This window comes from Chanodichthys erythropterus, chromosome 15, assembly GCF_024489055.1.
Source record: "Chanodichthys erythropterus isolate Z2021 chromosome 15, ASM2448905v1, whole genome shotgun sequence".
Taxonomy (NCBI): domain Eukaryota; kingdom Metazoa; phylum Chordata; class Actinopteri; order Cypriniformes; family Xenocyprididae; genus Chanodichthys; species Chanodichthys erythropterus.
In genome coordinates this window covers 11,435,734-11,462,149 of record NC_090235.1, presented here as the reverse complement: position 1 = coordinate 11,462,149, position 26,416 = coordinate 11,435,734, and the positions used below count along the sequence as shown (strand labels likewise).

The 26,416-nt window shown below is 37.3% G+C and overlaps 2 protein-coding genes across 4 annotated transcripts in view; one reads left to right on the top strand and one right to left on the bottom strand.

Annotated features, from left to right (window-relative positions):
* Positions 1-19,047, top strand: part of itgb8 (integrin, beta 8) — a 33,910-nt gene extending 14,863 nt beyond the window's left edge. For 2 of the 3 annotated variants that reach the window (XM_067411422.1, XM_067411423.1), the window contains exons 7-15: positions 254-349; positions 2,276-2,365; positions 3,068-3,211; positions 7,462-7,828; positions 8,847-9,069; positions 11,975-12,078; positions 12,240-12,350; positions 14,913-15,073; positions 16,092-19,047. In XM_067411422.1, the coding sequence (XP_067267523.1) occupies positions 254-349; positions 2,276-2,365; positions 3,068-3,211; positions 7,462-7,828; positions 8,847-9,069; positions 11,975-12,078; positions 12,240-12,350; positions 14,913-15,073; positions 16,092-16,217 (1,422 nt within the window). In that variant the 3' untranslated portion in view covers positions 16,218-19,047. The remainder of the gene's footprint in view (positions 1-253; positions 350-2,275; positions 2,366-3,067; positions 3,212-7,461; positions 7,829-8,846; positions 9,070-11,974; positions 12,079-12,239; positions 12,351-14,912; positions 15,074-16,091) is intronic. The other variant, XM_067411424.1, reaches the window with a different exon arrangement.
* Positions 19,048-22,050: 3,003 nt separating this feature from the next.
* Positions 22,051-23,944, bottom strand: sp8a (sp8 transcription factor a). Its single transcript, XM_067412339.1, has 2 exons — positions 23,924-23,944; positions 22,051-23,247 (listed from the first exon to the last, which is right to left on the bottom strand). The coding sequence occupies exons 1-2, from the start codon at positions 23,942-23,944 to the stop codon at positions 22,051-22,053; spliced, it is 1,218 nt and encodes a 405-aa protein (XP_067268440.1).
* Positions 23,945-26,416: the final 2,472 nt, after the last annotated feature.

Genomic DNA, 26,416 nt, shown 5'->3' with positions numbered 1-26,416 from the left:
ATTTTCGTTGATATTTATCATGATTATCATATTCATATACCATGCATGGTATTTTAAAGAAAAAATATGTTTGTACATTTTATATCCTGTGTTAACATGTGTTTGTCATGATGAATTACCAATGGAAAACTTCACAACAGATGTATTTTCTGAAATTGTACACATATTTGGCTCCACACTGCTTCTATCAGCACCAGAATCTGTGATTTCTTAACAAGCAATAGCATATTTTTGTTGCTGTCGTTGTTTTTAGGAGCACCCAACAATCGGTCAACTGGCAGAGAAACTTCTAGAGAACAACGTTTACTCCATCTTTGCGGTGGACCAGGTGCAATATCAGTGGTATGAGGTAATTCCTCTCCCACACCATGAGTTTGGGTGTTGCCCTCTATAGAAATCAATCCATTTTGAAATAGTGATTTCAAGAATGCAGTCACTGATTTATAGGAACACACACAGTGATTTCAGTGACAGTAGTGCTGCTTTAACAAATCGGTAATACTTTACAATAAGGTTTTGTTTGTTAACATTAGTTAGAGGTGTCATATTTATTATTCTAATGTTCCTTGAGTTTTCCTTGTGATGTAGCTGCTGTCAGATCCAACACAATCGGCTGCTTCCTCTGTCAACAGAAGTTTCTTTGCGAACTCTCCATTACATTGTGCCTCATTTACAAAACAATCTGCTCCGAACAAACATATACGTCAGAAACTGAACACATATGTGTTTATCAGTGTAGACAGCATCAGTAATTATAATGCATTCTATTTGCTTTTGGCGCGACACTCGCGTCCGGTGTAGACAAATGTCAGCTGTTAAGCGACTGAGCGACAGTGGGTGGGGCATATGTGGGCGGGGCAAGTTCAGATACAAAAGCCGCTAAACGCCACCTTCGTCAAAATGAGATAATGAGATTGAAAATGATATAACGATGCACAGCTACCTGACAAATATTCTTACAGTTATCCCTCCACGTGAGGAAGATCCGTTTAGATCCGCTCTGACGGACAACAAAAAACTCCCTAAAACTTCCTAACTCTTCCATCCAGATAGTGGTATTCTCTGTTATTTTTATTTCTTATGCGTTAAATTTTTATTATTATGTATTTGGTTCTTCTTTATGTAAAGCACTTTGAATCACCATTGTGTACGAAATGTGTTATACAAATAAAATTGGCAATAAAAAAATTATCAATTGCCAATATTGAGCGAATGCTCTCCGCTAGTATACGTTCATCAAATACAGCGTCAAATAACAGTTCGTTGGCACTTCCCTTTGTCAGCAAAAGCCTCTAAGTCCACAGAAGACCACATTTTACTATGTCTTCTTGTCCAAAGAGGTGGACTTGGAGGTTTCTGCAAAAAAAAGCACATATGGACTTTTGTTGTAAAATTTATTAAATACCAATAGTGACATTTTTGAAAATAAGGCATTTCAATAACTGACTAATAACCTTTTCATTGCCATTAAAATGAAATTACTAAACCTAAACATAGGAGCCTGGCAAAAAAAGCTCATTTAAAGGGTTAGTTCACACAAAAATGAAATTTCTGTCATAAAGTACACACCCTCATTTTGTTCCACACCCTTTGTTCATTTTCAGAACACAAATTAAGATATTTTTGATGAAATCCGAAGGTATCTGATCCGCACATAGGCAGCAATGTTATTGCACCTTTTGAGAAAGGTAGTTAAAAACATGGCAAAAACAAAACAAAAATAATGACTTTATTCAACAATTTTAATCGCTGTCACACATAGTGAACTCAGTGCAGGCTTCTGTGTTTGAATGCCGGCTCATTATTGGCCAGATCCTGTATCGCATGCATGTGTCGTGCTACTCATGTGTTCAGCTTTGGCCAATACTGAGTTGGCATTCGGACGAACCGCTGTAGTCACGCTGACTATCTTAACAATATTTTAACCCATTTCCCTGCCTGTGTGGATCAGATACCCTCGGATTTCATCAAAAATATCTTAAGATGAATGAAGATGGGTGTGGAGCTACATGAGGGTGAGGAATTAATGACATAAATTTCATTTTTGGGTGAACTAACGCTTTAAAAGAAAAGATGTCATATGGACTTAAAGGTTTTTGCATGTGAGCTCTTCAAATATTCAGGATTAAATGCAACTTAAACTCTATTTACAGAATCAGTGACAGGATGTCAGTTACCACAAAAATATTTTTAATTCATCCCTAAGTTTATACAAATTATTTTACTGTAGAGCTTAAGTTGTGTTTTAAAAAGCTTAATTGTTTCCTCTGAACAGGATCTACTGGACCTGATTCCTGGAAGTTATGTGGGCCGACTGTTTCCTAAAGCATCTAATCTTAAAGATTTAGTAGTTCATGCCTACAAGGTAAACAACATTACTTTCTCTTTCACTTGATAACTCTTTATGCTCTCCATCCACTCAAGGACAATTAGATGAGCAGGAAAAAGTCCCTGAAGATTTCGAAACGCTCACAGTGGGGATTTCAGTTTACATTACTGTTTATGAGTTTCAGTTCAGCAGAAAAAAAACACCGGCCTTGATCCCGGAATCTGTTCCGGCATGTGTTTAAGGAGAGGAATAATCCTGCCGTGGGCACAACAATGCATTGTCCTCCTCAAAATCCACTGATCCCAGTGAACAGAAGCCTGCTTTTATTCGGCCTCTGATTACTGAGCCAAAAATGTTGCGAGCTCCAATCAGCGAGCAGCACAAAGCTGCTATTTTTAGCCTGTCCTTTTCCCCGTGAACCTGCTTATACAAGGCGGATCATACACTCTTGAAAAAGATTCTTTATTTGCATCGATGGTTCCATTCAGAACCTTTAACAGTCATGGAATCTTTTCATTCCACAAAAGGTTCTTTATAGTGGAAAAAGGTTCTTTAGATGTTTAAAATGTTCTTCACACTAAGAAAAACTGGTTCTTTTAGGGTTCTTTGGGGAACCAACAATAGTTCATCTACTGTGAAACTCCCCCTTTGAAACCTTGATTTTTAAGAGTGGTGGTTGAGACAATGGGGTCTTTCTAAGCTACTCTCCTCTCTTTTTCCTGTCCGTTTCTCTTGCAGAAGCTGCTGTCAGATGTGGAAGTGCAGATTGATGTGGAGGATGGCCAAGCTCACCGGTTCTGGGTGAACGTGACAACCTTTTGCCCCGATGGATCCTCTGTTTCTGGAAACACTAAATGTTCCAGCGTTCAGCCTAAACAAACAGTACGAAAGCCTTTCAATGTCGATACATCTGTTTTCAGTACAGGGAACAGAGATGCTGCGTTTGATACCAAAAATGCTCGAATTAAAAGAATAGTTCAGCCAAAAGTATTATTTACTTACCCTGTTTTTTTATTGCTCAAAACCATATGATTTTTTTTTTTTTTTTGCTGAAAATTCAGCCTTGATCACAGGAATAAATGACAGTTTACAGTATATTCACATAGAAAATAGTTCATTTTAAATTGTATTTCTCAATTTTTACTGAATTTTGGCATCAAATAAAAGCAGCCTTGCTGAGCAGAAGAGACTAGTTTCAAAAACACCCTTCTGACCCCAAACTCGTCGTTTAAAGCCATTTTGTGAGAGACATAAAGAATTTTAAGTCATTATTTGCTGTAAATCTCAGCCTCTGCCATAACTCTCAAATCTCATTTGTGTTTGTGTAAATTTAAATATGCACCAGGTTTAATGTCAGTGATGCAAAGCACATTGGTTCTTGTGTCGTAATATGCTTTAGGTTACAACATTTATGATGCTTCAGTACTTTTTTGGAGTAACTAAATCAAGTGACAACTAATCAAATAGAATAGCGAACGTTAGCCATTAACAGTTAAAGGGATAGTTCACCCAAAAATGAAAATTTGATGTTTATCTGCTTACCCCCAGTGCATCCAAGATGTAGGTGACATTGTTTCTTCAGTCGATCACAAATGATGATTTTTAACTGCAACCGCTGTCCTCTGTCAGTCAAATAATGGCAGTAGATGGGAACTTCATCTATAAGAGTGAATAAACCTTGCTTAGACAAATCCAAATGAAACCCTGCGGCTCGTGACAACACATTAATGTCCTAAGACACGAAACGATCGGTTTGTGCGAGAAACCGAACAGTATTTATGTCATTTTTTACCTCTTATACACCACTATGTCCAACTGCATTAATCACTCGATTAGTTTGGTCTGATCGCGCTCTGTCAACGGCAGTGATGTCTCGCGCATATACATCAATGAGTGTCAGACATCACTGCCGTTGACAGAGCGCGATCAGACATCACTAAAGGAGTCCTGAACACAGTTGGACATAGTGGTGTATTAGAGGTAAAAAATGACATAAATACTGTTCGGTTTCTCACACAAACCGATCGTTTTGTGTCTTAGGACATTAATGTGTCGTTACGAGCCGCAGGGTTTCATTTGGATTTGTCTAAGCAAGGTTTATTCACTCTTATAGATGAAGTTCCCATCAACCGCCATTATTTGAATGACAGACGGCAGCGGTTGCAGTTAAAAATCATCATTTGTGATCGACTGAAGAAAAAATGTCACCTACATCTTGGATGCACTGGGGGTAAGCAGATAAACATCAAATTTTCATTTTTGGGTGAACTATCCTTTTAACGCTAGATTGTGAGTGGAAGTAGATGGAGCTTTTAATAACAGGTAGCTAGCTAGCAAATTCACACAAATGAATCATTAAACAACTGCTGGTTTACAACAATTCGCTTACATTCATATACAGCAGTGTTGTTGCCAAGTCTGCGGTTTTCCCACAGAATTGGGCTACTTTTACACTGTTGCCGCAGGTTGATTTTCATGTCCGTGGGTTGAAGTGACCCCAAATAACATAATATTTAGCCCCTGGAATTTACCATGGGACCCCGCCCCGAAACGTGATTGGGCTAATTTTGATTAGCAACTGGGCGGGTTTTATTGTGAAAACCTGGCAATCTTGATATATTATACTTGATTTAAAGGTGCCCTAGATTCAAAAATTGAATTTATGTTGGCATAGTTGAATAACAAGAGTTCAGTACATGGAAATGACATACAGTGAGTCTCAAACACCATTGTTTCCTCCTTTTTATATAAATCTCATTTGTTTAAAAGACCTCTGAAAAACAGGCAAATCTCAACATAACACTGACTGTTACGTAACAGTCGGGATCATTAATATGTACGCCCCAATATTTGCATAATGCCAGCCCATGATGTTCCCAACATTATAAAAGGCATTAGACAAGGACAGCCAGTTAACGTCTGGATGTGCACAGGGGAATCAACAGACTAGGTAAGCAAGAACAACAGCGAAAAATGGCAGATGGAGCGATAATAACTGACATGATCCATGATATCATGATATTTTTAGTGATATTTGTAAATTGTCTTTCTAAACGTTTCATTAGCATGTTACTAATCTACTGTTAAATGTGGTTAAAGTTACCATCGTTTCTTACTGTATTAACGGAGACAAGAGCCGTCGCTATTTTCATTATTAAACACTTGCAGTCTGTATAATTCATAAACACAACTTCATTCTTTATAAATCTCTCCAACAGTGTAGCATTCCATTAGCCGCGGAGGACAGCCTCAAATTCACTCAGAATAAAACTTTAACATCCAAATAAATACTATACTCGCATAATTCGAAGCATGCATGCAGCATGCATGACGAACATCTTGTAAAGATCCATTTGAGGGTTATATTAGCTGTGTGAACTTTGTAAATGCACTGTAATATAGTCTAGAGCTCGTGTGGCAGGGAGCACGCAATTTAAGGGGGCGGCGCCGAGTGTAAATCAGTGCATAGTTAATGATCCCCCAAAATAGGCAGTTAAAAAAATTCATTTAAAAAAATCTATGGTGTATTTTGAGCTGAAACTTCACAGACACATTTAGGGGACATCTTGTGAAAGAACGTTCTTGGGCACCTTTAAGTATTTTCAGACGTTTCAGTGTGGATGAGCAACTTTTGGAAACGCTAGTGTGGGAGCGCTTTCAAATGTATCCGAATGAATTTACCTAAGGGTACGCATTTACAACAACAATGTACTAAAAATGGGAAATTGCATTTTTCACGTACAGACAATGATCCTCATTCACAAGGATCAGTGAAAACGACATAAAATGCTATTATACTGCCAGGCCAGTAGATGGCGATGTCACTTTGTAAAGAAACACACGCGCCTATAGACTGAACACGTAATACGCATGATGTTTTCCGTTTTCAAAAGTTTTTTTCCATCTCCAAAAACACAGTTTCCTGTAAATGAACGGCCAAAAAGCATAATGCTGGGTACACACCACAAGATAATCGGACTGATTGTGGGCCAGTTTTTCCCCTTCCGACAATCCTAGGTAATGTCCCGATTATCTTGCTTGTTCTACAGATTATCTTATCAGATTTTCCTGTGCTGTGAGTTGTGTTAAGAGTGAAATGCACTAGGTCCAAAATCCATCAGAAATCCTGATGTGTGGTGGGAACCCCGAGGACAAACGCGCGCACGCTTGGAGATTATCACGTGAAACGAAACAACATCCAATCAGAAAGCGAGTTGACAGGAAGCATAACAAACACAGTCATCACAGTCACAAAGTTAAATGAATTTGGACAGCAGAGATGGAGGATCAGCTTGTCGATTTGTGGCATTTGTGACGAGTTTATACAACTGTGTCCTGTAAAACATACCAAAATCAACACTATCAATGCAAAATACGTCGTCTATTGTGAAGTCTCGAGAGATTTTGCGAGATTTCCCGTGTTCACAGTCGGGACTCTGGTGCTGTGTTTGTCACATCACGGCACACCACACACTATAGGAGCAAAACGGTTAAATCTAGGATTTTTTTTGTCTGTACCCAGCATTAAACGTTTTCTATGTATAGTTCAAAGCGGTGACGTGTAAACAGCCCTTCAGTCAGTGAGTGAAGGTTTCTTTTGTTCCATGGCAGTGACCCCATGAGAAAATAGTCCAAGCTAATGGAAGTAATTACTCTGTGCTGCACTGTTTACAATGCCACAAATTTATAAGCTGTTTTATATGATCATGTGACTTGAAATATCCAGCCTATTAGGAACACAGCAGAGAGACAGCAAATCCACATATGATGGTGTTGCTCCATAGTTAGGGTTAGATTTGAACATTTTCTGAGAACACCCTTGCATCATGGTGGTGGGTTTTGCTCAAGAAATCATCACTCACATTTTCTTCAAGAAATATATAAATGTAGTTTTATATACGCTGCCATTCAAAAGTTTGGGGTCAGTATTTTTTATTTTTTTTATTTTTAAAGAAATTAATACTTCAGCGATGTTGCATTAAATTGATCAAAAGTGACAGTAAAGACATTTATAATGTTATAAAGGTTTCAGAATGAGATATTGTATTTTTTAAAAGTCTTTTTTTTTGTCGCCAAGCGTTATCTGCAGCGTGCGTCAGTAGTTTTTGTTCTGTGTTTTGTCTCTTCTCAAGGTTTTCTTCAAAATCACGGTCGGGATGAGCTCCTGCCCGGTGGCGGGTGAAGATCAGGAGGTTCTGATGTCCGTGAGGCCTGTAGGATTCAACGAGTCTGTTACCGTACGGATCCGTCAGGTCTGTGGGTGTGGCTGCACTGAGAGGGGCCGTTGTCATGACGACCTGAATCCCTGTTCCACAGAGACCAGGGCCGGCTCGACGGACAGCTGTAGACAGGACAGAACCAAACCTGTCTGCAGCGGAAGAGGAACTTGTAAATGTGGGACGTGTGTGTGTGATGCTGGCAGATTGGGGAACATCTACGGAAAGTTCTGTGAGATGGACGACTTCTCATGTCCGTACGAGAGAGGCCTGGTGTGTGGAGGTGAGCGAGAGATATAGGTCTAATATAGAGATGTATGTCAAAACTGGAATTAAAAAATTATTCTCTTAACTAGGGGTGATCAGAATCTTACACACACATACACACATATATATATATATATGTAAATAAATATATATATATATATATATATATATATATATATATATATATATATATATATATATATATATATATATATATATATATGTAAATAAATATATATGTAAAATTAGGATTTATTTAATTTTTTTTACTAATTCATTTGGTAATTTCCATTTTTTTATATTATATTATATTATATTATATTATATTATATTATATTATATTATATTATATTATATTATATTATATTTATTATATTATATTATATTATATTATATTATATTATATTATATTATATTATATTATATTATATTATATTATATTAAATTATATTATATTATATTATATTATATTATATTATATTATATTATCAGCTTTTAAAAGCTTTATTAAAAGCTTCCACTCACCCCCAAAAAAATATTTTATATAAAGTCTGGGATAAAAAACTTGAAGTGACCCCAAATAACATAATTTTTAGCCCCTGTAATGTGAAATTTACCTGGGGAACCTTGCCAAAAATTTTACCCCCCTGGTAAATGATTTTTACACACATATATTATATTATTATATTCACTTCCACTTACCTCAAAAAATATTTTATATAAAGTTTTATATATATATATATATATATATATATATATATATATATATATAATTTTTTTTTTTTTTTTTAATTCTTATATAAATATATATATAAAATATAGTAAAATATAATTTTGAGATTTAAAAAAAAAAAGGTGAATATATTTAATATTTTTTTTGGACAATCCTGTAAATAAAAACCTTAAAAATGAAAGATACTCATCTCATTTTATTTATTATAAATATATAAATAACAGAAAAGTCTCTAGAATGGACACATTTCTACTGGTGTATATATTGTCATACAAATGCATGTTTTTTCTTCCGTGTTCAGGTCACGGACGGTGTGTTTCAGGTGAATGTGTCTGTCTTCCTGGCTGGACGGGTGAGACCTGCAGCTGTCCCGTCTCCACAGAGACCTGCGTGTCAAACGATGGGTTGATCTGCAGCGGCCAGGGAAAGTGTGTTTGTGGCAAGTGTGTATGTGACGACCCGCGGCGATCTGGAACGTTCTGTGAGAAGTGCCCCATCTGCTACAGCTCCTGTCAGTCTCACTGGTAACCGCTGCTTCTCTTTTGTTTTTGAAGAACGCTGTCACTGAATGATTAGAACACCTGTCAATCACACAATTAAACACTCACTAAAGATCTAAGGTAGTATTTATACCTTTCTAAAGGGGCGGTCCGGTCTTTGTATTCTATTCACTTTCATTCATGCGCATGTAAAAGAGGGAGTGTAAGCAAATGTGTAGAGGTTTTGTCTTCCGCTGCATGCAAAACTCAGACCAAACAAATGTTAGAGAATATAAACTCTTAGCTCAATACAAATTTTAAATCATGCTAAACTTTAAGTATGCAAAATTATATCAGAACTGAAATTGCACATGCAATGTGAAGAGGTTGTGTAGCACACTACTTTATTGTTGAATACTGCATTCTGTTGTTTCACATGCAACTCTTCAAAATAGCATAGACAGATAGTTGACCATGCCTAACTTTATCTATTAAAAATAATTAGCTATATTCAGAATAGAATACAAGCATACTGCATACTACGTGTTCTGTATACTATTTTGAAGAGTTGTGTGTAAAACAGTATGCCGCATTCAACAATAAAGTAATATGCCACACAACCTTTTCACATTGCATGTGTAATTTCAGTTGTAAAAGAATACGAGTGTGCTGCATACTGCACAGCATATAATGTGTACATTTTTAAGCTGTATGTAAAACAATGCAATATTCAAAAACAAAGTAGTATGCCACACAGCCTTTTCACATTGCATGTGTAATTTCAGTTGTAAAGTAATTTTGCATACTTCGTTTAGCATGATTTGGCTATATTCAGAATGGAAAATGAGTGTAGCTGCATACTGCACAGCATATACTATATACTAGTTTTAAGAGTTGCATGTGAAACAGAATGCAGTAGTTGACAATAAAGTGTTATGCTACACAAGCTCTTCACATTGCATGTGAAATAATTACTTAAAGGTGCCATAGAACGTCTTTTCAAAAGATGTAATATAAGTCTAAGGTGTCCCCTGAACATGTCTTTGAAGTTTCAGCTCAAAATACCCCATAGATTTATTTTAATTAATTTTTTAACTACCTATTTTGGGGCATCATTAAATATGCACCAATTCAGGCTGCGGCCCCTTTAAATCTCTCGCTCCCTACCCCCCCGAGCTCTCGACTATAAGTGCAGTTATACAGTGCATAAGCAAAGTTTACACAACTAATATAACCCTCAAATTAATCTTTACAAGATGTTCATCATTCATGCTGCATGCATGCATCGATTCCTGTAAGTATAGTATTTATTTGGATGTTTACATTGATTCTGAATGAGTTTGAGGCTGTCCTCCGGCTAACTGCTATTGCTACACTGTTTCGAGAGATTTATAAAGAATGAAGTTGTGTTTATGAATTATACAGACTGCAAGTGTTTAATAATGAAAATAGCGACGGCTCTTGTCTCCGTGAATACAGTAAGAAACGATGGTAACTTTAACCACATTTAGCAGTACATTAGTAACATGCTAACGAAACATTTAGAAAGACAATTTACAAATATCACTAAAAATATCATGATATCATGGATCATGTCAGTTATTATTGCTCCATCTGCCATTTTTCGCTATTGTTCTTGCTTTCTTACCTAGTCTGATGATTCAGCTGTGCACAGATCCAGACGTTAATACTGGCTGCCCTTGTGTAATGCCTTGAACATGGGCTGGCATATGCAAATATTGGGGGCGTACATATTAATGATCCTTACGGTTACGTAACAGTCGGTGTTATGTTGAGATTCGCCTGTTTTCCGGAGGTCTTAAACAAATGAGATTTATATAAGAAGGAGGAAACAATGGAGTTTGAAACTCAACATATGTCTTTTCCATGTACTGAACTCCTGTTATTCAACTATGCCAAGATAACTTCAATTTTTGATTCTAGGGCACCTTTAAAGTTTAGCATGATCACCTATTTGGCTATGTTTGAATGGAATACGAGTGTACTACACACTACACGTACTGTATAGTAGGGGTGTGATGAGATGACTGACAAGACCAGGGTGGAGGATTCGTTGCACAGCAGAGCCTATAAGCATCTGATAAATGTCTTATCTTGTATAATTCTATTCAGAGTATGCACGCTTGTGAAAGCGAAAGTAAACCGCGAATTCAAACACAATTTCAATATCTCTCAACATGAAAGCTATCTTCGGCTGTGTAGTTGTAAACATCTCTGTGGTCTCTATTTGATGACTTTGAATATTGAGACAGTACTCTGATTATGGTTGCACTTAATAAGACTAAAAGAAAATTGTGTTATTAATTTTTATTTATACTGTTTTTGTTTTATGATCAATTTGCAGAAAAGAGTTCAGTTAGGAGGTCAAAAGTCGTAGAAGCTCATAAATCATGTACAGTAAGGTCTGAAGGGACTCGTGTGAAATCATACAGAGAGAAGCCAGTCAGTGGAGTTAGTGGCAAAACATTTTACAATGCTTGAGTATTGTTGTCTTTTACTGCATATGATAATTCATACTCAGAAAGTAGAACTGAGATGACATTCATTATAAGATGATTAGTTAAAACATTTCAAATGCGCCTGCATTTCTAGTCATGTATTTCATCATTTAGGATTTCTTAAAAATACAGTGAAAAAATCTTGTCACCTCATCTTGTCACACCCTTACTGTAAAGTATTTTTACAAATGCATGTTAGATGTCTCGACTCTTTGTACTGCAATCAAATAATGACTCAAGATATTGATCGCATTTCCAGATCATTCCTTCACTAGTGTACTAGAAATAATATGAGTAATATGCTATTCTGAACAAAGCCTGTCTCTTGAGAAATTAACTTGTCAACAGGACAGCGTTTCTCGTTCACAGCCAATATTAAAAAGCAGTCTTGTGGCGTAATGAACACATGATTCTCTCTCTCTCTCTCTCAGGAGCTGTGTGAACTGTCACCTGTCTAATGGACTTGGATCAGACGGTTTCCAGCTTTGTAATCACAGCTGCGCTCCATCGGTGGACTATGTGGACGACATCACAGGTACATACAAACAAGTGAAACATTACAAATCACTCCCTAGTTGTAGCTCGACCCCAGAGAGAAACACTGAAGACGTCCTATGAGAGTTTTGACGTGAACTTTGAGATGCCCGTGTTATAAATGGCCTGTTGTGTGTCTGAATGAACGGTGTTGTTATTCAGAGCTGGTCCGGGGGAAATACTGCTTGTATCCCAGCAGTGATAAGTGTCAGTACCGCTTTCTCGTGGACTTGGCATCAGATCGACCTCAGCTGCACATTAGTCGACATCCTGGTGAGGAAATGAATTCTTCTCTTCATCTTCTCTTCCTCCTCCTCCGCCTTTCCTTTTTTCACCCCTGTTCGACAGTCCTGAAAAATGAGAAATTATATTTTGCTTACAGAATATGAAGCCTAATTTCAACACATTTCCCCCACACATTCTCATTACTGTAAAGCATCCAGATGTTTTAGTTTTGAGGGGATTTTTGTACTTCTCATTGCTGATTCTCATTAGAGTATTATACACACACAAACAATTTTTTCTTTTTTCTTTTTCTTTTTTTTTTTTTTTTTGATAAAATAATTTTGTGGATATTTATTAAAAATTTGAGTTAATACAGTGAAGTTGATTGGTTTAATCAACAGAAACTCAAAATATTATGTTATCTGAACCACATTAATTATTGAAGTTGATTTGACAAAAGAAAAAATGTTGTGAACAAATCATGATGAAAATAATTTTTTACAATGCGTAAATTAAATGCAGGTTATTTAATACTGCTGTACTATGATGTATAAATGTGACAATTTTATGTGAATATACAAATACTTTACAGTCATTATTTTCCACATTACAGTAATGCGAATGTGATTTTTTTTTTTATTACATTATTGTGATTTTTGCGGTGGAAATATGCTTAATTGTAGTGAATTGTAAGTTATGTATCTATTTTATTCTATTCTATTCTATTCTATTCTATTTCAGGAGATGAAATCTCCTCTGCTCTTATTCATTTTATTAATTTTTTTATTTTATTTTTATTTTATTTTTCCAGGAGATTAAATCTCCTCTGTGCTTTATTTTATTTTATTTTATTTTATTTATTATTTTTTTTCTTCCAGGAGAATAAATCTCCTCTTTGCTTTTTATTTTATTTTATTTTATTTTATTTTATTTTATTTTATTTTATTTTTTCCAGGAGATTAAATCTCCTCTGCGCTTTTTTTTTTTTTTTTTTTTTTATTTATTTATTTATTTTTCTTCCAGGAGAATAAATCTCCTCTTCACTTTTATTTTATTTTATTTTATTTTATTTTATTTTATTTTATTTTATTTTATTTTATTTTATTTTATTTTATTTTATTTTATTTTATTTTATTTTATTTTTCCAGGACATTAAATCTCCTCTGTGTGTTTTTTTCCCACCAAAAGGACATTTTATTGCTCACAGGTTTCTCTTTCATCACTCAGGAGGTTTAAAGAGAGTTCCTTTCCTTTGAAGTCTAAACTTTGTCTCAGATGTTCCTCCTTAAATCCCTTTGTAGAAAAACAAAACCTGTTCATGAATATGAGTCAGTGGAAAGCAGCTCAGATCATTTGACATGTTTGAGTTCATATCAAAATCTCTTTTGGTTATAGACTTTGGGATCTTGGCAGATCTGAGAACTGTTTAAAATGATCTCTTCTGAAACTCGAGATGAGATGAGTGTGAGATTACTGTGGTCTTTCTTTCAGGAGAAACACTTGAGACTTAAGCATTGCTGTCTTGGAAAAATGACTGAAATATTAAACATGCATTTCTTTTCATTTAAAATCCCCAATTCAGAAATCTTAAATGCAATGATTAAATTGTGTAAGATAAAGAGATTCGGGGAAAGGGTTTGTTTGGGACAAAAGAATCCAATAGTTCATTCATAACCTAAACATTAGCCAGATGTTTCTGTTGAGTGCAGTTACAACATCAACAACAGCTGGAAAAGAAGCTCCCTCAGGCCTCGCGCTGATCACCAAACCAGCAGTGCTTTACACTGCCTGAACACAGCCAATATATAGATCCCGACTTCCGGTTCTCCGTGTGATCACAGTTGGGAAATCCAGTAAGTTTGGCTCGGATCCAGTCCGGACCAAACACAAAGAAGATAAAGTAGCATATTGACATTTTGCAGGTTTCCATGGAGATCTGGAAGCAGTGCTGAGTGCAGGTCCACACACACACACAATGGCTCATGCTGTTTCCAAGAAACAGTGAGGGGGCGTGGGGTGTGTCCCAAACGCCATTGGAGTGAGTGACTTTATAAGAGAGAATGTGCACTGTCAGGAGAGCAAAACAACCCGCTGGAGTGAAAAAACACAGTTGAGATCTCTTTAACATCTCTATTGCTTTGCCTAGGCAATAATGAAAGTAACCCTCCTGCTGCATTCGGGTCAGTGTCGACCAGTGTTGGGGGTGACGCATTACAAGTAACCTGAGTTATGTAAACAGATTACTTTTTCAAGTAAGTGGTAAAGTACCAAGATCACTTTGTTTTAACAGAAATAAAGCTGAAATGAAATAAAATAATTATTGGTCTTGAGTCATATGCTTCTCAGATGCTTCTTCTCCAGATGTCAGATTCACAAGACAGAGTTCTCAAATAGTTCTCAGATTTGCCAAAAAGGTTTAAAGGGGGCATGACTTAAAAAGTTTGACTTAAAATACCCCTACTGTATCTAAAACAGTTTTGATGCTTCCAATTAACCAGAAAACTCTTTGAAGCACAACATGTAATTTCCTGTGGGATCTGTGATCAGCAAAATCCAGTCATGTGAAGACAACATTTCTGTTGTTTATGGTTCCGTCTCTTCGTCTAACAGTGTGTGTTTGGAGTCGCCGGTACTTAAAGACCTTCCTCAGCGCCTTCCTACTGACCGTCACGCTGGGAATCGCCATGCTGGCCGCAGTCCGACAGCTTCTGAGAGCCAGAAACTGCTGGTGGCAGTCAAACCCTGAACAACCGTTTGATGACAGCCATAAGGTAGAGTGTGTGTGTGTGTTTGTAAGAGAAAACTAAGCTGAATTTGAATTTAAAGAAATGGTTAACCCAAAGTAAAAATAAAAATCAAATAATATTAATATTAATTTATTATTATTTACTCGCCCTCATGTCATTCCAAAGCAGTGTTGTTTAGTTCTTATTATACTATTTATTATTATTTTTAAATTAGCTTGTGTTGTTATAATTTCTGCTTTCATTTCATTTTAGTTTGTTTTTGTTATGCTTTGCTCATTTCTGTTTTATTATTTCCTGATAATTTACTCACCCCCATGTCATCCAAGATGTTTATGTCTTTCTTTCTTCAGTCGAAAAAGAAATTATGTTTTTTGAGGAAAACATTCCAGGATGTCCATTACAATGGGGTTCAACGGGTTGAAGGTCCAAATGTCAGTTTCAGTGCAGCTTCAAACAGCTCTACATGATCCCAGACGAGGAATAAGAGTCTTATCTAGCGAAACAAATTTCTAAAAGAAAATCAAATTAAATACTTTTTAACCACAAATGCTCATCTTGCACTGTTCTGTGCTGCGCCACGCATTACGTAATCATGTTGGAAAGGTCATGCGTGACGTAGGCGGAAGTACCACGGTGGGGTGAAAAACACCAGTGATTTAGTCTTTGCACGTTCGCTTTGTAAACACTTGCTCAGTACTTCCGCCTATGTCACGCGTGACCTTTCCAACATGATTACGTAATGCGTGGCGTATCGCAGAGCAGTGCAAGATGAGCATTTGTGGTTAAAAAGTGTACTTTTTTTTTTTTTTTTTTTTTTTGAAAATGACCAATCGTTTCGCTAGATAACTCTTATTCCTCGTCTGGGATCATGTAGAGCTCTTTGAAGCTGCACTGAAACTGACATTTGGTCCTTCAACCCGTTGAACCCCAGTGAAGTCCACTATATGGAGAAAAATCCTGGAATGTTTTCCTCAAAAACCTTCATTTCAGTTAATAAGACAATATCAAAGTGATCTTAGTGTTGTTTAATGTCTTAACGTAGGATTCATCATTTGTCCCCACGACCAATGAGAAGACGATAACATACAGGAGGGACCGTCTGCCCAACCACCCCGTGGAGATGCACTCGTACATGCCCAAAATGCCCCTGAGCGGCACCTGGCAGTGACGAGGGTCAAAGGTCGCTCTAGAAATGAAGCACTACCTGAAGGAAAACACAATCTTTCTCTTTAAGCACTTACTTCACAAGAGCAATATCCCGTGTGGGTTTTCCGAGGGTGTTTCCTTTTCATTCCGTTTCTAATTTATTATGTTGAATGGCATTAACTTTCTCTCATCCTGAAGCCACGAAGGATGAAGATGTACAGAAAAAGTGATGGTACGTAAAAATGCCTGATGTGGTTTAGACGCGTTCACCTCAATAGACTCGGCCAGTTATCTGTGGAGTTCTCCGGTCTGTTCAAGATCGTCTCTCTGGTTTTTCAGTTACTGTTTGCTTGATTGTGTCTGTAAATGGATGTGAGAGTGTGTTTGTGATATTTTTACTTGTTTTATTCTGGTTGTCATTACACTACAGACCCTGGCTGTTCAGAATTAGCATACTGTCATACTGCTTCTACTATTTCTGCAGTACGCATGCAGAAAGTACACAGAAGACTTGATGCATTTGAGATTACAAAGAGTACACTGTCCCACAACGCAATGGGATCGACATTTGCAGTATTATGAAGGACCTGCATTTGACGTCTCTTTCTTGAAGCACTATTTGGAGTCTTTTTACACTAAATTAAAAATGCAACATTATTTATTTTCTGAAATTACATGCATTATATACTGTGTAGTAGTGAGGTCATGTGACCCTAATGTAGCATACTATTTGAATGTTTTTTGCATGCTGCATGTTTAACATGCTGTTTTTAAAATCCAATTTTCACAGTATGCTTTAAGCAGTATGCCAGTATCAGTTCTAAACATAGTGGCTGCATCTGAAATCTCATACTATATATATATATATATATATATATATATGGTAGGACGAAAAACATGACAAGAATACGGGCCTGTCCAAATATCCAAACTTGTGCCACTTGAGAGCACGTGCATGTAAGTGTGCAAGCTGTCCCAGGTCTGAAAAATGCCAAAGCAGTGTACACAACGCACACTAAACCCACACCATCCCTAAGGCCCTGTTTACACCTGGTATTAAAATGCGTTTCGGTCGATCGGATCACAAGTGGACGACACTTAGTGGACGGCTGAAGACCCAAGTTTTGGTTTGAAGATGAAAAATGTACCCAGCACAATGTTCTCTCTCCATTCCTGATTTCTAGCACTCATTCACAGCGGTCTTGCAGCTGTCAGAGCAGAAACGAAAGCTGCTGCTCTCTATGTTTTCCCGTTGTCTCTAGTCGTGTTCATATGTAAATTGCGCAAGTTTATTTTGTCCATTAGATCGAAAGATCTAAAAAGGCTCATGCATTCACCCACCCGTAGAGAAATCGGGACAGAAGTGGTTGAAAGTGGACAAAAGAGACAGATTAAAACACCAGGGGCCAGATTTACTAATAGCTTGCTCCAGCGCAAACCCCCTTTTGGCGTTTAAAAAAACTACTGTCAAGATTTACTAAAGACGTGCAGTGAAAAATTAGCACTGAAAAGGCATGGACACGTTTATTTTTTGCAGCTGACCGTATTGCATATGCATTTTTAGGAGTTTCCCTTTTTTAGACCCCAAATTTATGCGAGGAGTGTATTTAAATGAATCACGCAAGGTGATTTACTAAGGTTTGTGCTAGTCAATTTACTCACCATTGTTTACTGCCCAAAAAAAGCATGTCTTAAACCAGACACTAATTTGCGCTGCTTTGGGAAGACTTAGTTGATCATTATGGAAATGATCCGGCTGTGTTCTTTAATTTGCACATCGTCAGTAGATCACATGTTTTTTTGTCAGTAAATCTGGCCCTAGGTGTAAACAGGAATGTGTCCCTCATCTACTTGTGATCCGATCGACCAAAACGCATCTTAATACCAGCTGCAAACAGGGACTTCAGAGCGTATCCCATCATTCATCGGGTTCAGGAACTTGCAGGCCCTGATTTCGCATCATATCTAATGAAAACATTCAAACAAGTGCGAGTTAAATTAATTAGATGTTACATATAAATTTGTTTGTAAAATGTAAAGAGATTATATGTGGTTTGTAAAACGTTTGAAAATGAAGCACCACAAACACATAGTCTTCAATTGAGTAAACAAATCGCATGTAGTATGTCCGGAATACATTAATACTACACACATTCTTACTATACAGAACGTATTTTTTAGCAGTTGCAAAGTAATTACTTCTTAAAAATAAGTACCTACTCAGAGAGTGTGTGATTTCGGATGCAGCTGGTCGTTAGGAAAGCCCTGTCCTGCTGACTGGGATTAGTCTGCCACCTAGTGTTCATCACAGGCTAACAAATTTGTGAGTAGCAGAGGGATTCTTTAGTTATTTTTGTAGATTGTGAACGTGGCATTCAGGTTTATTGAATTTGTTAATATTTAAGCAGAGATCTCAGAACAGTAAATTATTTTTTCTGCACTATTCCCAGCTCAAATTATGCTGCATCATTCCCTGATACGACTGGAGTTTGAGGAAGTTTCTTCCTACACTAGTTTACTGTATAGTTGTGTGTTAATTATTAACCTGCTGGTCGTTATTTATATCTGTTGTCTTGTACTACTGAGGCTCCGTTTTGTCCTGATTGAACGCTCGACCAACGGACCCATAATGCAGCCCTTGAGGTCACCTTAGCATTCCTGTGGCTCTAATACATTTGTGTTTACATTAAATAAATATTTATTTGTAGTTGTTTTGAAATTAATGCTTTGTTGGATTTTCTTTTCTTCTTTTTTTTTTCTTTTTTTGAACCGATTCTGGTACAGAGCAATAGGCCTACAATGTTAGCATATCTGACTGACCGTGTTTGTATTTTTTGTAAATCAAACCACACACCAGCCCTTCTGGTTATGCTTTGTAGCTGTTTCATGAAAAAGAATATCAATAAAAATCATAACAGTGCTTCAGTTGAATTGTGTTATTTATTGTGAATTTATAAAATTTAGTTTAAATAGAAATTATAAAGATTGTGAAGACAGGTTAAAAATCATATTTTAAAAAAGTATTCAATTTAGTTTGCATGTTATTTTTCTCTGTTGTACTGGAATAAAATCAGTCAGCGGGATAAGGTGAATAATGATGAATCATTATTCTTGGGTTAGTTCACCCAAAAATGAAAATTGTGTCATTAATTTCTCACCCTCATGTCGTTCCACACCCGTAAGACCTTTGTTCATCTTTGGAACACAAATTAAGATATTTTTGATAAAATCCGATGGCTCAGTGAGGCCTGCATCTGAAGCAAGATAATTAACACTTTCAGATGCCCAGAAAGCCACTAAAGACATATTTAAAACAGTTCATGTGACTACAGTGGTTCAGCCTTAATGTTATGAAGTGACGACAATGCTTCTTGTGCGCCAAAAAAACAAAATAACGACTTTATTCAACAATGTCTAATGATGGGCGATTTTAAAACACTGCTTCATGAAGCTTTACGAATCTTTTGTTTCGAATCAGTGATTCGGAGCGTGTGTCAAATTGCCAAAGTCACATGATTTCAGTAAACGAGGCTTCCTTACGCTATATGTGTTTCGAAATTTCAATGGTTCATCACTGGGGTGCGTGACTTTGGCAGTTTTTTCACGCTCCGAATCACTGATTCGAAACAAAAGATTCGTTAAGTTTTAAAGCTTCACAAAGCAGTGTTTTGAAATCGCACATGATTAGATATTGTTGAATAAAGTCTTTTTTTTTTTTTTTTTTTTTTTGTGCACAAAAAGTATTCTTGTCACTTCATAACATTAAGGTTGAACAACTGTAGTCACATGAACTGTTTTAAATACGTCTTTAGTAGCTTTCTGGGCATCTGAAAGTGCTATCTTGCTGGAAATGCAGGCATCACTGAGCCATTGGTTTTATCAAAAATATCTTAATTTGTGTTCCAAAGTTGAATAAAGGTCTTACGGATGTATGACATTAGGGTGAGTAATTAATGAACTATACCTTTAACATTTTTCATTTGTGTTCTTGTAACGCAAAGGGTCAAAAGGTGAGCTGGAGGACTTGGTGTTTGAGCTGCAGTTCCCTCAGTGACCACTGAGAGGCGCTAAATACTCATAAGAGAGCATGAAACGTCACCGCGTCAGAAACGAGCGAATTACAGCTAAAACTTTGATGTTTGGCATTAAATGCGTGATTTTATTATGTATGATTGAAAGTGTATCTGCTGAGATAGTCACTTCCAAATACTCAGTTTCTCTTTTAAAGTCATTTTAGATCATGATAAGTTAAAATAATTAAACAGGGCGTCATTAGAAATTAATAAGCTAATTAAAAAAAGCAATATTTGTTTATATAGTTTGTTACTTTATTATCTTGAAAACACAACGCACCTCAGTCACATTATGAGTGTCTAATTAAAACCAACTGATAAGACGTGATTGTATTTTAAGTAGCCTACTCTAAGTTAGGCTATTTTTTGTTTATTTTACATTATTAAATATTTCAAAATATTCAATATCACTAGTTTGAATCGTATACACCATGTGACGTCATTTCATACAGGCTTTAATAAGGTTGCGTAGCATTAATATGTGCGCATGTCAAATCGCTTTAAAACGATTGTTTTTGTTTTTTTATGGTAATAGTTATTAAGTAAAGTAATAGCATTATCAACCCACAGACCACATAAACAGTCCATATAATCAAGTCAAATGTGACTTTATTACCTTAAAGTAAACGGTCAGTAAATACAAACACATGCGCAATTAAATAATAATACAACAAAAGATAAACAAACTGATCGAACTGATTCGATCCTGAAATTATAAATATAGATTCAAAGTGCGACTCTGATAGACTTCAAATCACAAATCAAACTCGATGATAAATAGAGTTTCAAGACAATCCTATGTACAATTTCACTTTGCATTGAGAAAAGTTCAGATTCACTGTCATAGATATCAACTGCACGATGAAAATAAGAAGAAATCCCCAAATTATGCGTACATGTTATAGACTTTCCGTTTGAAAATTAAACAGTTCACTTGGCAAATACAGAATAATAAGAGAATTGTGCGACTGCTGAGAAATGAAGTCCTTGATTTTCTTATTTAGGTAATAAAGTGCCTCAAAAGACAATCTGTATGCATTTCAGCAGTGTGTTTCATCTGTACTTATTGTACGAGGTTATTTTCATCCATAAATATTCAAGAACACCTGAGAGAGACCTTCTGCTGATTTACAGACAAATATGATAAAACATAGTTAAAAAATCGGTGTATATTCTGATAAACCCCTTTCGCATGATTTCACTGCGCAAATGTGTGCGTCCACATGTGAACACTCTTAAAGATCAAGGCTCTTCTGCTTCTTTAAGACCCAAAAACCTATTCAGAACCATAGGTTTCTTGAGTTTACTCTTGCACTGTAGAAAATGATTTTCCTTATTTATCACAACATCTTCAATAATTCATGTAGTTCAGATAACATAATATTTTGCGTTTCTGTTGATCGCCTTTATTGTATGAACTCAAATTTTTATTTTCAATGAACTCAAAATTTTAAGGCAACCAGGTAACTTACTTTTTTTTAAGTTAAACCAACATTTATTTTTTACAGTGTGGCATCGATGGTTCCATAAAGAACTTTAATAGTGGAAAAGGGTTCTTTAGAGTTTTAAAAAAAATGATTCTTTTAAGAAGAACATTTTGGAACCTTAATTTTAAACAATGAAATTGTTCTTTGGATATTAAAATGGTTGGTTGAGTGTTTTGGGGGTTCTGTAATCACCAATAAACCGATTTCGAATGGATTTAAGAATAAAAAGTTCTTTTTAAAACATGTTTTGATTCTCACTGGAACCTTTATCTTTAAGAATGTTCTGTAGTTCTGTTCAGAGGCCGTTCTGCACGGGTTCTGTGGTGTGGATCATTTCCGGGGACTGACAGGCTGGGCTGCCCGGTACACTCTGTTCGCTGTCGGTATCGCTGCCCTTTTTAACCCCATTAGCCCCGGGCTCACCGGCGCTGTGCGTTTTCACGTGTTTACTGAGATGGTCGCTGCGCATGAAGCGCTTGTTGCACACCGGACAGGCGAATCTCTTTTCCCCGGTGTGTGTGCGTAAATGCCGCTGGAGCTCGTCGGACCTGGTGAAGCGCTTCCCACAGAACAGCCAGTTACAGACGAACGGCCTCTCGCCGGTGTGCCAGCGCAAATGCGCTTTGAGATGAGAAGTCTTTCCGTATACTTTCCCGCAGCCCGGGATGTGGCAGCTGTGGAGGCCCTTTCTGCGCAGACTGGCCCCCGCGGGCCCCAGCCTCTCCGCCTCCTGACAGTTCGGACAGTCGCAGGTCGCTCTGCCTGAGTAGCGCCTGGTGGATGAGCGCGGAGACCCGGCGAGCGGTACCACCGGGGTCCCGGCTAAAACTGCGCTTGTGGCACCGGGACTGGTGTCTGTGTAGGTGGCGGATAAAACCGGTTTGAATCCGTCCATCAGGTGCTGCCCACCTGTAAGAAGATGCGGAGAGGGATTGGCACTGAATGCGGAGTGAGTGATGGAGGAATAGTCTGAGTTGTACCCGCTCAGGGGCGAATGCAGCGCGGCGCCGTTCGCGCTTTGAACATCAATCCAACCGGTGCCCACATCCCACCAGGAGGACCCGCTACCGGTGCCCACGTCCCCGGCGGAGATGCCAGCATGCGCAGATTTGAACCAAGTCTCATACGGGTGCGCGACGCTCATCCTCGGGTAAATCCCTTGCAGAGTGTCCACTTTGGAGATGAACACCGACTGCGCGCTCGGGTCCGGAGAACTGTTCGCGACTGACGTCTGAAACACGGGATAGTCGTTTCCAAACGGACTGGTGGAGGTGTTAGTGCCCGTTAAGGAGAACGAGCTGTTGGCGCTGAAAGTCTCGTTCCGTTGCGCGCCGAACGGGGAGAGGGAACAGCTGCTGGGCGCTGCGCGTTTCCACGGATGAAAACCTCCTTTTCCAAAGGAGCCGCTGTCCGAGGAGGGACTCGAGCTCCCGATTTTGTTACAGGTTGCTGCTAACATGGCCAATGGAGTGGATCCAACCCTCGGTTCCTCCTGTGACCATAAAAAACACATGGTTTTCAAGACAAATAAACGACTTTCCCCTTTTTCACATTGCAAAATATGGTGAATTTACAGCATAACTCTTAAAACAGAGTTGCAATGCAGGCCATTTTACACATAATGTTGCAATAAACTTTTCAGGCACAATTGGATTTGATCGTGAGAATACCATAATAATAATGCAATCAAAATATAACCATTTTTGCGACAATTTACGCATTGTTCTTCAAAGAGCTGCTATAGTCTAAACTGTGCAAATATTCTTGCTTGCATTAAACTTTTCAGAATCAGCAATTCTTTTCATAAAAGGAAGGTTCGTGAAATACAGGAGAACCTCAAGTTAATTTAAGCCATCCAAGAAACCAAAACACCGATCTGAAGAACACAAATACTGAAACAGCAAGAACTTTTCAATCTCCAAAAATGATTTTTGGTTATTTTGTGAACAACAGTAAGGTCTTCAGAGAAGTATTAAGCGAAAACTAGTTTCAGAAAGAACTTTAGATGTCCTATAGTCTAATCCGAATGTAACTCAAACCCAGTATTACGCAAGATTACGCACAAACATACAACTATAATGTAACCATATATACATCAAATAAATGCTCTAATTTCAGTTGAAAACCCCAGACACTCTCAATCTTTCAAGAGATGTACCCATACTCACCCCAAGAAGTGAAGTTGCCATCACCCGTGAAAGGTCTTTACATTTATAAGTCCCTCGGCTGTTTTGGAGACTTTTACCGCCCACCGCTGCACAAATGCGTTCGGCTCGGGCTTTGAAGATCCACCAGACCCCTCGCGACCAATCAGATCAGCTGAAGCTCTCGGGAATGCTGCGTTCGGCGATGATGTCACCGGCGGAGCGCTCGGTGACGTGTTGCGCTGGTAATTGTTTACAAGTGGGAAGGGCGGACGGGTGAACCTTCCGTGGACCTTCTTTTTTTTTTTTTTTTTTTTTTAATTGTTGGGGATACCCATGTAAGGATAACTAATATTTAATGCTAATGAGATGCGTGTGGGTGTTTATTAATATAGTTTTTTTTTCGTTGCGCACAATTCAACACTAATATGTCAGCTGTAATTATCTGAATATGGACTGGATATTTAACAGTGCAGGATTCTTTAAGATCCGTGTTTTTATTCGTCAGGGATTGTGTGCGTGAGGGCGTGGTGGGGAACTCAAGGGGTGGAAGTGGGTGTTGCACGTGCGGAGCAGCAGCTTCACAAACAAGAGGAGATGAACTTCATCCACGAGCTCAATCCTCTTTCATCTCATTCATTCACAACAGAGATTCATGCGCGCTTAATCCACAGGCAGCCCTGCTCTTATGTTCTGATCTCGGTTACTCTTGTTTGAAATGATCCACAGTGCTGTAATTGTTGTATTCACTTTATTGAACAGAAATCATATGGCCTATTTAGTGCACGAGATGCAAGAAGTCTGAGATTACCAGCTTTTATATGTATTCTTTCCAATGCATTATATTTGAAGCACAACTATTTTAGTGCAAAAAGAAATTAATCTGGCTATTTTGGTTTGCTTTAATGACTTTAATGATTTGAGGTCATAAAGAGCATTTTGGGTTTCAGTGGAAACAAGAAAACCTGTCATAAGTTCACGTGATCACACTCACAAATTTACCTAATTTAATTATAGTGAATCAGAAATATTTTTGCGTCGTTAAATCCCCCAAAATATTTAATTTATTTCCCCCCTAAAACCTTTCCATTATTTCCAGGTCTACATTAGGTTTTGAGTCGCAGATATTCAGTGTGATCTTCATAAACACGACAGGGAATCAGATGCACAATATTGATATAACCGTGTTTCACGCGCGCGCTCAGAGGGAAACACGTCAACATGCAGTGCACGTGCGTTTAATTTGAATTTCAGATTTAATAAAGAGGTGAGCTTTAATCACACGCGATTTTATTTGTTTGATGTTAATATTCGATCATTACAGGGCAGCGGGAAAAGTTAATTAATAAAAATCACGCGTGAATCAATTCAGTTTCAGGTCATCATTATTAGAATCTAATGTATAATATAATATAATATATATTCTGGTAGATTTCTCTTATTTTTGCTCAGCTTTATTTGATTGTTTAATTTTCTTTTTTTCATTTCTGGAAATGCGACCTATAAAATGATATAAATAAATTAACGAAATAGTTTCAGAAGTTAGATATGCTTTATTATACTTATTTTATGTAGTTTATCCATGAATCACTGGATAAATAACCTACTCAAGTGAAAGACTGTTTTTGCCGACTTTGACTTTTCTTCATATAGAAAACACAGCAAAATCGGTCATGTATTAGCCGTTTAAATTTCACCCCCTTTCTAAATAAAATCAAATTAAAAATTAAATTAAATAAAAAAAAAAATGAGTGCGGTAACTTCGCAGTCGATCAGCATAAGTTAGCCGGAGTTCAGAGGTCATGATACAGTAGACCTGCGCATATGTGTGTGTTGAACAGATGTCTCTCTCTCTCTCTCTCTCTCTCTCTCTCTCTCTCTCTCTCTTCGCATTCTTTCCCACAAGTATATGTGCAGAAATCCCGTGAGGAACCTGTTCTCATAATAAGCGCGTTAACACGGACCATCGAGCACCGACAAAACGCACCGACCGAGAGAGAGAGGGAGAAAAGAGGGGGGACTTTAATTGTTTGCTTGTTGGTTGTTGAGAGAACATAAAATATCTCTTCGGAGAACACTTTTAATATCCTGCAATTACATATACATGACAATTAAGGCCAATCATGAGAAATCAATGTCCATTTTGCATTTCGTGATCAGCAGATAACAAAGGAAAAGATTTAATAATACAGATTAAATATTTTAAACAGCAGCATCATTTGCTGTATAATGATCAAAAATAACCCTGATTATAAGAACACTGCTCACTGGACTTTGCTTTGAGGATTTTATTTTCAGGCAGTTTTTCCTCTAAGAAAATGATTTTATTATAGAAAAATTGAAAGAATTAAACTCCCCATCCCAGAATGCATCTGTACAGTCACTTCTCATAATAACATTTCTCTGTTTCAAGAGAAGCTCATAAATCAACGTCATCCTGACTTTACTGGACATTGTTGACATTGTTGTGATATTTTGGACCTACATTTATGACACTTTGTCTGAACATGGCCTGTC